Raw genomic sequence first — 12,676 nt, 5'->3', positions numbered from 1 at the left:
TATATATATATATATATATATATATGTACAGTATATATCCATACCCTTAAGATTTTTTAAATTTTGGTTTGTTGTCTTAATGTTAAAATGTTAACATTAATTGTACGGCATACAATGATATTTCTGAGAATAGTGTGCTTCCGGTTTTGTGTCAGCTGTTTGTGGAAGGCCTATTCCTGGCCATAAAGAATTTGGTGTGAATTGTGGAAGAACCTGCCTGGCCCGTACATTGCCCTGACCCTTAGTAATGGATTAAAACACGGACTGCGAGTCAGACCTAATCACCCAACATTAAAAACACCCAACTGGTGGGTCCTTGTAAATTCTGGAGTGTGGTCTAGACCTACTCTATCTGTAAAGTGTCTCGAGATAACTCTGTTATGAATTGATACTATAAATAAAATTGAATTGAACATTAGTGCTGGACCTCAATAACGCTGATGTTGCCCGATGGGAGCAATTCCCTGCCTTGCGGAAAGCAGGCTGTTACAGCAGATTAACACCCATGGTTTATTACATTTTGGAATGAGTACTGTATCTCAAAGGCATATTTTAACATTTAGACATTCAATAATCACGTCATGCTTGAGCCCTGCTAATTTATTTTAAGATCATTTAGGTAGGATAATCAGAATCTCTGAAGAAAAGTGACCACATCAGAATAAAGTTAACACTAAGGGTTTTGAGGTTGTTTTTTTTCCCCGAGACGGTGTTACACCGAAATGTGTCACCTTAAAGAAAAATACGGATGTGCTGACTAAATACTGTCAGCTGAGATGACAGTACTTTACCGACACATCTATAAACTATACTGCCATCTTCTTAGTCTTCTTAGCAAAGCTTTGAAGCTGTAAAGTTCGGTAACAGCTATTTAAATATAGCGTATTATACACATTATACCTACAGCTGAAATTACAAACCAGGTCACAGAATGTGATGGATAACACAATTGGCTGCAACACTGTTCGAGAGTTGGTGGGCATGCAAGTTGAAGCAGTGTTGGCTATCAGCTAACAGCCAAACTCATTCTCTGAACTTGCACACACCAGCGTTAATTACCCAGATGTTGATGTTGATAACTATTCATATGCAGTGGGGGCTTAACGAGCCGACAAGTAGAGCTGTTACACACACGTTAGAAAGCCAGTAGGTGCAAAATAAATCCACTTCCCTAGCAATGGGTTTCGTTTAGCCAGGTAGCCCCCGGCTAACATGGTGATAGCGCTCAAAACAACACACTTCGAATTACTAGCAAATAAACAATAGAGGCTAAAAAGCAGAATTGACACATGTTTTAAATGTGGTTCAGAAAAAGATGACTCACGTAAAAAACGGTGGGAAATTGTATTGCCAGGGCCACTCAAAACTCATTGCAGTTGATGCGGTGTTCACGACTGACAGTTTCCGGAAGCGCGTCCCACCTCAAATGGTTCCGACTAACTACACAGCTAAAATACACATTACAATACAAATTATGAAATAAATGTAAGTATAAATATAATAATAGTACATAAATAAAATTAATATGTACAAAAAATAAAACAAATACCCCAAAATATGTATTAAAAAAAAAAAAAAAACGCAATCTAAAACTCCAATGGATAAATCCTAAAACTTAAACATGTAATAGAAGTAGTTATGAATAACATGCATTACCGATGATGGGGGGTAACTAAGTATATCCACTCAAGTACAGTACTCTTGGAGGATATTGTGCTTCACTTGCAAATCAAATGTAAAGTTTTAGTTTAAGGTTATCACTCAGACCCAGGGTGTAAAAAGTAACAAAACGTCAGATAAAAAAAAACTGCTGAGCATGCATATCCTGTATATATTTTTTTAATCTATGGCATAAATTCTTGAGTACACTAAAATATCTGATTATGTTCATATAAAGTGCAGAGCACAAAGTAGAAATAAAATATTAAGCAGGCCAGTAAACTGTAAATAATGTAAATATATCATTTTCGCTTTATGGTACTCGATACTTCATCACCACTATGAAAAGGAACTCAACGGTATATAAAAAATAAAATAGTGAAAGACAGTTCCACCTTGACCAAGCGGCAACATTTAAAGGCTGCTTAATGAGTCAGTAACAGTAATAAAAATATACGTAATAAAAACACTCTGAAAGGGAGAAGTCTGTGTAAGGAGTACTTATACTTGTGATAACTTATGAACATTTCTTCTGATCATACTTCTGACTGGAACTTGAGTTATGTATCTGACTTCTTTCAATTTAAAATGACACCAGCTCGTTGTGAATGTTTTTAAACGTACAGACACATTTTCAGGACTCTTTGGACAGAATTAAATACACAGCTGTGCTTTTTTACAACGTTATTTTTTATTAGGCAATAACTTGTGCATTTTCAACAACTTTCAGCATAAATATGCCTTCTATTTCTATTTACATCTCTTCTAGAATCCACTTTTCTTTTTCATGGTCCGACTGATTTTACTGTCACTAGTTTATATTTCTGTGGTGTTACAGTTTTTTCAAGTACAGCATGATTGAAAATTGGCATTTTATTGTGGAATATAATCTAAAGGTTGATTCTATGTCACCATCTATTTCACAGCAATATGTTGGTATTAATCTTTCTTTTTTATACATTTCTATATTACATTAAAATTCATAGGTAAAAATGAAACAATATTAGAATACAATCTCAGATATTGCCATATGCGATATACTGTCGTTTCAAATTAAAAACAATATTTAAATGTCAATAAACTTTCTAAAATAAAGATGGAAGCAATCACTGATCATTTCTTTAAGAGAGCATTAATGCATGTGTCCAGGTTGACTTGGGTTCTATTATCACTGCCATTTCTACAAGCCAGAAATAAAAACAAAACAGATAAAATCTGGTTTGTGAGATTAACACAAGGAGCCAGAGTAATCTGATACAGTCTTTCTTCCAGCCAAGCATCAAGCTCAATAGCTCAGAGAGGGGAAACCAAACCACACCTGTTCACACCTGCGTGGCTTCCTTTCCAATCCTACAATACTGCCAAATAAAGCTCTAACAGTGCCGGCCTCTTGCGGAGGAAATCTGGACATTGGTTAAACATGTTTGAAATATTCTGTGCAAAGGCCATTTGAAGATGCCTTTTATCTATTTTTACGTTGTTAAACCTCAAATGTTTTGAGCAAAGAAAACTTGAAGAACCTTTTATCTTATTTTACAAGATGTTTTAGATGTAGCACTGAAGCTGTTTATGTGCGTGCAAAAACGGTAAATCTAGCACTTCAAATAACTTGAGCACATTTTTAGACGTTTGCCCAGGTCTGCACTGGAGGCTTGTGACGGCTTCAGCTTGAGTGGAAAATACGCTCGTATTCATTCAGGATGAACTCCACGATCTGGTTCTGAAAGACCATGTGCATGGCGATGTTGGCTGACTCCATCTCTGGCCGAAGCAGAGTCGGGCCGAATACAATAGCCACGTTCTGCACAGTCATGCGATTGGTGTCCCCATATTTAATGACCCTATGGGAGAAAGAAATGGGAGGATGATGTCAGAAGTCATAATAATCATGTTTATCTGTATATACTTTTTATGTAAAATATGTTGCTATATTCTTACATCAACTTGTATTTATCTGTCACAAGTTGTCAAACTACCTGATTGGAAACATGCAAAGGATAAAATAAAAAAATATGTTATAATATACCTGCGTAAATGCCCAAATAGGAGTTCCATGGTATCATGATTTGAAGGTGGAAGTGAGTTGACCAGCTCATTCATGTAAGACACTTTTTTATTGTAATCAGGAATTCCTAGAAAAACAGGAGCAAATCAGTTACAAATATAATTAAGAGATCCCAATCCCTAACTGCATCATTAACAGTAATCTAAATATTTGCAAATATGCAAAGGTTTTGTCCTGGGGAGATATAGTGTGTTCAAATTAGAAAACAAATGTGCTTACTGATGGCTGAGATGAAGTTATTAAAGTGGCTGTATGGGAAAAGCGGCTCAGGAAGCTCTCGAAAAAACAACTTCAGAGCCCCGGTGATGACGTGAACGTCCTCCCACTGGCCGTCCTCGAGGTCCAGTTCCTCTGTTTTAACACAACAGGGGCACAGCCTATTAATGCACAGCAGGGGGCGCTGCTGTCTGCAGTGAGATACTGCAGTGACCTCTGAATCGTGGAGTCACTAACTGAATTATTGACTTAAATACACTAGTGGATGCAAACTTTACCATGATCTGCCTTGAAGCGTAGTTTCTGAATGACAGCCAGGTTCCCGCTCACTCTGTAGAGGCCGTCAATTTCTAAACCTGTTAACAAACACATCAGTGAGTCAACTTTTAAACTGCAAACAGCAAAAATACTTTAGTATGATCGAGGCAGTGACACAAACAAGGTGGATTACCTCTCTTTTCCACTGCTTTGATACATTTCTCCACAAAACTAGGAACTGTGGTCCTCTCTTGTGCACACAGTGTGGCCAGATGGCAACCAAACACATTGTCTACAGGGATTAAGAACATTATTATTATTATTATTATTATTATGAGAAGTAGAAGCAGCAGTAGTTGTAGTAGCAGTGTTATCAACCAATCAAAAATATTACTATTGAAAGTAAGAAGCCAGAATTAATAAATGCTCCAGTATCTGTTACATTAGGAATATATGAAATAAATAAAAGAAATCTGTTGGGGTTATATAACTATACATAAATTATAGTTTCCATTTTACAACATGTAAGTATAGATTATGTGTCTAACATCAAGTATTGTAAAAAAGTAAAGATGAAATTGAGATATGCATATAAGCCATGGTACAATTTAACTGCAATGCAAATAATCTGTATAATATAATATAGTATATGCAGTAGGAAATGAGTAGAAAATAAATACATATATTACAATTTGTACATGCAACATACAGAATAATAGAAATATACACAATGTGTTATCATATTCATAGTAATAAGACGTGTTAGCTATCACTCCTACGAAGAAAACCCCCAGAAGTTTTATATAGATGTGTAAATCAGTCTTCATTCAAGTGAACTCTTTTTGGTCATTAGTGTGGTGATAGTCTCACAATGCCAGACCTTCCTCCACAGCACAGCCAAGGAGGGTCTGGCTAGTCCACACAGGAATGTTTTGGTTTGTTTTGGTTTTGGTGGAACATGTATGTTCAAAAGTTGTTTCAGTGTGTAACAGAAAGCTCCGATTGGACAGACAGTCTAGCTAGCTGTCTGGATTTACCCTGCAGAGATCTGAGGACCAGGCCACCATAGTCCTCAGAAATCCACCCAAGTTTGAAATTCTTACTGTATCCCTGCTGTTAATGTTTCAGTGTTTCTTTGCTTTTATCTCATGGTCCTTCTAATGTAGTCTGTATTGCATGTATTGTACCAGCACATTTAAGGTCTTAAGTTATTATTGTGTCTTATTAGGTTTTTAATAGTATATGTTTTCATTCTGCCTTTCTGCAAAAACTTACAAAAATCTGAGAAAGATCTGGAAAATACAAAACAGCTTGTGTCTAAGTATAAGTCACCAAAAATAACTCCTGGTAGAGTGAAACTCACTTTCCTGTTAGCTGCTATTCAAATCAGCCACAGGCTGAAGAGAACTACATGATGTTACGACTGTTTAGAGATTACCTCGGATGTAGCCTTTCTCCTTCACCGACTGCAGTGTGGGGCGTTTCATGAGGAACTTCATCAGCTTGGTTCGAACCCTCTTCTGGTCTGTGTCTCCTGCAGAGCTGGTTAAGTGTGTGACACTCGGCTTGGAGGCTAGAAAAAGAAACGTTAGACAATTAAATAATTGTTGCTGTCAATGAGTTCTGATGTATCTAATTGGGTCCAAAAAATGACATAATTCTTGTCAGAGTTAAACAAAGAAAAGGTTTTTTCTTCTTCTTCTTCTTCTTCAACAACTCACATCTTCGCTTGTCAATGCCGCCTCCAAACTTCTCATCTCTCTCTATGCTGCCGATCTTCTCATATAAGTCCCCGTCCTCATCCTCTGAAGGATGGTCCTGGTACTCCTGATGATCGGACACAGACACAATCACTGCAATTAAACCTGAATTTAACTGTATTTAATCAGCGTCATTGGTCAAAACGTAGAAAGACAATCCTATTTATTAAAAAGAAACATCAAGATTATTTTTTGGGGCATTTTAGGCCTTTATTTCCATAGGACAGATGAAGACATGAAAGCGGAGAGAGAGGGGGATGACATGCAGCAATGGGCCGCAGGTCGGAGTCAAGCCTGCGGCCGCTGTGTCAGTATGTAGACCTGTATATGTGCGCCCGCTCTACCAACTGAGCCCGCCCCGGCCAACTATTTATTTATTATCTGAATTAAGCATATTGAACATACACTACAGAACTCTTTTGTGTTTTAAAGAAATCTTTGTCTGTAATTCAAGTCCTTAAAGGGTATTTTGTAAAATAACAAAATCTATCAGTATGTTAAGTGAAATATGAATGCAAATCAACTTAGTTTAAGCATTTTCTAAAATAAAAGGGAATGAACTGCAGCAATCTGCTACATTCTTTCTAGTTTATTGCAATTAAACCTGAGTTAAACAGTGTTTCATCAGCGTCGTTGGTCAACACAGAGAGACCAGTCACATAGAAATCACTTTTTTTTCCCAGCAACTAAGCAGTTAAATTCAACGTATTTATTAAGTATTTGCAAAGATGATATTGTCATTATTTTTGACTGGAGTGCAGCAATCTGCTACATTCAAGAGTATATAACAACATTTCATAACATGTTGAACTATTACTTTAAGTCAGGGTTGAAGGATTTAAGACGATTACAGACAGAAATGACTTGATGAGCTGGCAGATACATTTAACTTATCAAATATGGGCAATGAAAGGACTTACCAGTTGTCGTATGGTGTCCACTAAGACTTTGTGCCAGTCAGTGATGATGCTTTCTGTGTCGTACTGTATCAGAAACTCCACACCGTTCTTGCCTTTTAACTGGAGGAGAGATAATAAGACACTGAATAGGACAATTGGGAGACAATAATTACATGAATCACAAATCACGTTTAAAAAAAAATCCCATTTTCCTTTTACTCATTAACTCTTACAAGTGAATTAAATATGAGATCTATTGGATATAAATGTTGTATATCCAATAAAAGACCATTTAAAAACATAAATGTTTTGGTCTTAAATGGGGATAACAGAGCTAATAGAAGAAAGAATATGAGCATGTTGCTCAAAGTTAAAACATCCACTAAATGGCACACAGTGCAATGTGTTCACTGTCAACAAACAAACACACCTCTAAAACATTCTTCTTGCTGGATTTGTCTTTCGAGGCCCAGCCAATCGACGCTCCTCGCAGGTCGACCGTGACCTCCGGTACAATCTGATTGGTCTTGTTCTGCATAAAAGGCAAAAAACAAACAAAAAAACAGCTGTTTACGAAACTGATGCCGCATTCCAAGAAACGAACAACAAAAGCAGTGACGGTCCCAGTCAGCTTTATGACCCGAGGGCTCGTCTGCGCTGTCACTCCTCATAAAGGAAACACAACAGCCTGCGGCATGCTGCAGTTTAATGTTTCACTTACTTTCTGAAGAATAAAACATGATATCAAATAAGTGCCAACGAGGAAAAAGAAAGTTTTAGGTAACGTCATTGGAAAGTCAGAGGTTGAAGTAAATGTCTCTATATAGCTCTATAACTCATCACAAACCTTTCAGAAATGTACAGAATGCAACGTGATGCATTCAGGTGTCAGAGCTTCTTCTTAATGCTGGATGAGCAATTTTCTTCCAGTGGTGGAAGAAGTACTCAGATCTTTTGTAAAAGCTCAGCTATTTCACTTAAGTAAAAATATTAATACCACAGTGTATAGTATTAATAGATGATATCTGCAAAGTAACTAAAGCAATCAAATAAATGTCGTGAAGTAAAAAGTACAATATTGGCTTTCAAAATGTAGTATAAAGTTGCATAAAATATAAATACATCAGTATAAGTACGTGACAACTGTGCTTAAGTACAGTACTTTAGTAAATGTATTTATTTACATTCCACCATTGCTTTCATCCACATTCAAACAAGTCCTTCTACTATTAATACTTAAGTGCAGATCGTACTGAGGCCCCTGTTGCTGCCGACTTTGGGTCTTTGTGGAACGTCAGCACTCCTCCGTGGAGAACCGTCCATGTCTGGGCCCAGTTTTTCCTTAAAATGGGAGAATAACCATCACTAACACCGAACAAAGCAACAAAGCCTTGGGAGAGATGACACATGACTCCAAACACACCCAACGTGAAAGTGTCCTCAAAGGGAAGTTTTCATTTACCTTACTTTCTTGCCGTTCTCACACACTTTCGTTTTGTTAAGAATTCCGGCTTTTTCTAAGTTCTGCACCTGAAAATGTAAAAGATCAAAACGTTATTATTTTACACAATTTGTAATTGTAGGGTTATGTGTAAAAGTCAAGGTATGGGATGAGGGATGCACAATTCTGATCCCAATGTTGACCACAAATTTGATGAAAGCCATGCATTCATGCAAACAGCGTTAACATCCAAACTTCTATTACAGTCTGGGCACAAAGATGAATTCCTTATTTGTGGGATGTCCTATTGATTATTTGATTAATTGTAACAAAAGAAGATTGAAGCAATACTTTAACATCACTATATAGAAATCAACAGATTAACTAAAAGGAGAAGCCTGGTGTTATTCTATATTTTTGCTATTGTCAACAAGTTAGTTGTTGACAATAGCAAAGTTTCCTGTTTCTTAATTCTTTCTGACTTCCCATTGCACTTGCTTAATTGTTGGAGGCGTAAAAGAGACATTTAGTAATAACAACTACCATGACCGTTGTAAAGCATGTTGTGGAAGCGTGTAGGTAGCTGTACATCATATGTTTTTTCCCATTATTTATAGCTGCTATTTTTTTTTCTTCTTTATTGTATATTTACACTACTGGTCAAAAGATTGGGATCACTTAGAAATTGACATCGCACACCATTGTAGACAGATCAGTTGCATTGTTTTTTTTTAACCCGGGCAGCAGTTTTCAGATTACATTATGTTCTTACATAATTGCAAAAGGGTTCTCCAATGTTTTCTCAGTTAGTTTTTTAAAATGATATCAGATTAGTGAACAGAATGAGCATTTGGAACATTGGATGAAGGGTTTCTGCAATGGGCAATGTAGATATTGCATTAAAGATCAGCCACCCACTCAGATCAGCTGGTATTCTGCCTATAATGGAGTGTTATGGAAATGTTGAAGTGACCCCAATCTTTGATCGGTAGTGTATAAGTCAAAACTCAGTGTCGTGTCTGGCGATTAACCCCTGAATACAGCAGAACGTGAACTTAAATCTTGAACTCTACAGGGTAAAGATGACAATGGGGACAATGGGAAAATTACCAGTGGGTTTATCAGGCAGGCAGTTTGGTTGTAACATGCGGCCCGGCAGTAGAAATCCATGCATTTTGATGCAGGAAATGAAACAAAACAAGTTTGTTCACGTGCAACAAATGCTCCTTAAGTGATCTACAGTCACACCTTTCGCCCATCACAGATAGACACTGCTATCTGTGAGTCAAGCTCAGGTGAACGCTCAAACTAACAACCCACATTATAGCGTAGCCACCGCGAGGTCAGATAATAGGGGTTTCTCCAGGGTCTAAACCCAATAGCCTTAAGAGAGAGACACAGAACACCACTCAGATATGAGGCAGCTCACAGTGCTAAATGGCTAACTATGGCTAACTATTTGTTTCAGACTGGAGTTATTCTAGAGAGTAACAAGTAACGCAGCTCACGTTATGTTGCGTCTCTGGAGAGTTTCCTGTACTGGAGCTGTCGCTGCTGTAGTCGGAGGTGTTCCTCCTGTGAGATGGGACAAACCTCTGAACAACAGGAGAAGGACTTTTTAGGATTTTGAATTCATAAAATCACCAGATAAGAATTACATTTCTGTGACTGTAAAAAAAACAACAACTTCATAACAGTAGAAAATGGGTAAAACTATCAGTAACATAACAACAGAATTTATTTGACATATTTAGCTGCTTTCCTTTTTCTTCATTGATCTTATCATTTTAATCATATTTTTTGTGTTCATGGTTTGTGTCTAATGGTTCTACTTTAAAAAAAGAAAAGAAAATCTGCAATACAAGTCACAAGCGCTTCTTTAAACCAAGCCTCCATAGTCGTCACGTCCATTCTTCACATTAATAAAGACAGACACTGCATGGCCATAAGAGGACCGATGTGACCAGATATTTTGGAGTACATTTTGCCTGAGGCTGTTAATCATGGTTTGGGCCTAATGCTGCAGAAAACTATGTTAAATGTATGGTTATGTTCACACTTGTCATCTTTTTTTCCCCTTTTTGGCGACTAGAGTGCTTTTGTAGTTAAAAAAAAACAAGCTGGCAGCGGTTTGGTTCCAAAAAGCAGCTGATGACCATATAACTCGCTGTACATGACTCCATTTTTCCTTTTTGTTATGAAAAAGACAGGTCCGGCTACTCCGCTTGCCATTCGTTGGCTGTCAAAGCGCTTGACATAGAGCATTTCTTTTCAGAAAACTCGAACATTTTTATTAACTTCGCCCTGAGCTGCAGAAAAAAAGTCGGCGGTGGCATTTAAAAAAAAAACGGTTTACTCCATAGGTTTATAATTTAAAACAGACACTGGCAGCTTAAAGCTTTAGTGAGTAACTTTTTTATATTAATGAACATCCGTTACATTCAAGCCATTGCCGAATCAGTTGCTACAAAGCTAATTAAGACTAGCATCTCTACACAACTCTCTCTGTATTTCTCAGTATGTTCAGAAGATTGTGTCGTCCGGTGATTTTCCCTCACAGAAACTCGAATGAAGATAATTACTTCTTCAAAAGAGTCATGTTTTTTTAATCCTCTGTGTCCTCCTCGGTCCTCCTTGGCTACTAGCAACGGCATGGAGGCAGTGCGTGGTCACGGAAGGCTTTTTTCATGTGGATATGCAGACAGTTGTTACTTACAATTCCTCATGGGGGCGGCAGAAACTACGCACTATAGCTTTAAAAAAAGACGCCAAGTGTAGAGATAGCCTTAGTATTTCAAAAATATGTTTTCTCAGTTTGTTTTGGAAGAACCTGACTGGTCTGCAAAGAGCCCTGACCTCAACTCTTACAGTAAATAATACTACGTCTGTGCCCTTGAGCTAGGTGTTGAACCCCTGAATGCTGGGTAGAAAAAACTCCCTTACTTATCTAGCAACTCCCAAGTGTTTGCGTACAATTGCAGTCTTCCTTCCCCCCTCCCCCTGCAGCCCGGTCCTCAAGCTATTACTGCTCATACGAGTGCCCTGCAGTTGATTTGCCTTGCTAAATACGGGTTTAAAAATCTGGGAGTGTCAGTTGCTGAACCGGGACTTACCCTCACTTCTGCCTGACTAAAGCTTTCTGTTTGAGCCGGCTGACACACCCTGGATGTGTGATACAGCATGTGCATGTTCATGCAGTTCTGTGTGTGTGTGTGTCTGTGAAAGTCTGTATGTACCCCATCACCCTGGGCTGAGCTGAGCTGTGCAGGTCCCATGGTGTGTCTCCAGTTTTTGATGACTGACTGATTGTCTGCCTCAACACCATTCTCCATCCTGGACTGAGAGAGAGCTACAGGGACCTGGAGGCACCAAAATACATTTTAGTTGTACATTTCAATAATTTGAAATCTTGAGGGACCGGTTTTACTTCAAACCAATATTTAATAAGAACAAACTGTTTCTAATTGATTCCCATGTAGTGAAGGATCTTACCTCCGGCAGGGTCCACAGAGACCTGGAGCCGTCTCTCAGGTAGTAGTAGGTCTGCCCTCTCTCATCCACAGACTTGATCCACTGTTGCACAAAAAAGATTTGGTAATTAAAGATGATTCTAAATAAATTTTGTTTACCCAGAATAAAAACTCCGCTGACCGTCTTGAAAGAAAATTACTTTAATCTAAAATAGCTCAAAATATAAAGGTTTTTCCTATCTTTTCATTTTTTTATGCAACACATATTTGGAACAAACTCCCGGAAAACTTAATTCCTCACACTGCACCCTAACTTTTCTTTATGTATTTCATACCTGGTGTTCTGTTTTAGCTGTTGTTATATTCTTGTAGTTTTAACAGCTTTTTAATGATTCATGTAAAGCACTTTGAATTGCATTGTTGCTAAAATGTGATCTATACACAAAGCTGCCTTGCATCATAAATATTCTGTAAATATTATTAATGCTTGAATAAATTATAATTTAAACTACGGATAGGAGTTGTACAATACTTTTCTGCTCCTTGTGTGATTGTTTACCATTATTCTACATTGTAAAGGCTTCAGCAGACTTAAAAGAAAGTGCTAACTGCAATCAGACATCATGGTAGAAATATCTCTTAATGTCATTGTCTATGTTTACCCAATACTGTTTTGCAGGCTGAAATGAATCTTAACTGTATTTAGGACATTTGTGGTCTTAAATTCCATCTTCCTCAGTCAGTCCATGGAGCTACCTGCTCTGGAGAGTTTTCACTGGTGAACACCCAAGTCCCGTTGGGCTCCACACTGAGGTTCCAACCCATTTGGGTGCTGCGGTCCAGGTTGGCCCGGGGGATGATGGTCTGGTTCACATGACTGAGGGTGTACTCTTTAGGGAGGGTGGGAG

General features: G+C 37.8%; 2 protein-coding genes across 2 annotated transcripts in view; both read right to left on the bottom strand.

Moving 5' to 3' along the window:
* The window catches only part of vps25 (vacuolar protein sorting 25 homolog), a 5,336-nt gene extending 3,895 nt beyond the window's left edge, over positions 1-1,441 (bottom strand). The window contains exon 1 of the mRNA XM_032501777.1: positions 1,325-1,441. Within this exon, the coding sequence (XP_032357668.1) occupies positions 1,325-1,371 (47 nt within the window). The 5' untranslated portion in view covers positions 1,372-1,441. The remainder of the gene's footprint in view (positions 1-1,324) is intronic.
* An 887-nt stretch (positions 1,442-2,328) lies between these two features.
* The window catches only part of arhgap27 (Rho GTPase activating protein 27), a 26,170-nt gene continuing 15,822 nt past the window's right edge, over positions 2,329-12,676 (bottom strand). The window contains exons 5-20 of the mRNA XM_032502951.1: positions 12,525-12,674; positions 11,791-11,871; positions 11,535-11,657; positions 9,807-9,893; positions 9,619-9,681; positions 8,320-8,387; positions 8,111-8,198; positions 7,288-7,389; positions 6,879-6,977; positions 5,920-6,025; positions 5,637-5,771; positions 4,392-4,490; positions 4,219-4,296; positions 3,944-4,075; positions 3,686-3,791; positions 2,329-3,500 (exon numbers count right to left, since the gene is read on the bottom strand). Coding sequence (XP_032358842.1) covers positions 3,323-3,500; positions 3,686-3,791; positions 3,944-4,075; positions 4,219-4,296; positions 4,392-4,490; positions 5,637-5,771; positions 5,920-6,025; positions 6,879-6,977; positions 7,288-7,389; positions 8,111-8,198; positions 8,320-8,387; positions 9,619-9,681; positions 9,807-9,893; positions 11,535-11,657; positions 11,791-11,871; positions 12,525-12,674 — 1,695 coding nt within the window. The 3' untranslated portion in view covers positions 2,329-3,322. The remainder of the gene's footprint in view (positions 3,501-3,685; positions 3,792-3,943; positions 4,076-4,218; positions 4,297-4,391; positions 4,491-5,636; positions 5,772-5,919; positions 6,026-6,878; positions 6,978-7,287; positions 7,390-8,110; positions 8,199-8,319; positions 8,388-9,618; positions 9,682-9,806; positions 9,894-11,534; positions 11,658-11,790; positions 11,872-12,524; positions 12,675-12,676) is intronic.

Source organism: Etheostoma spectabile, chromosome 21 (assembly GCF_008692095.1).
Source record: "Etheostoma spectabile isolate EspeVRDwgs_2016 chromosome 21, UIUC_Espe_1.0, whole genome shotgun sequence".
Taxonomy (NCBI): Eukaryota; Metazoa; Chordata; class Actinopteri; order Perciformes; family Percidae; genus Etheostoma; species Etheostoma spectabile.
This window is presented reverse-complemented; position numbering and strand designations above follow the sequence as displayed.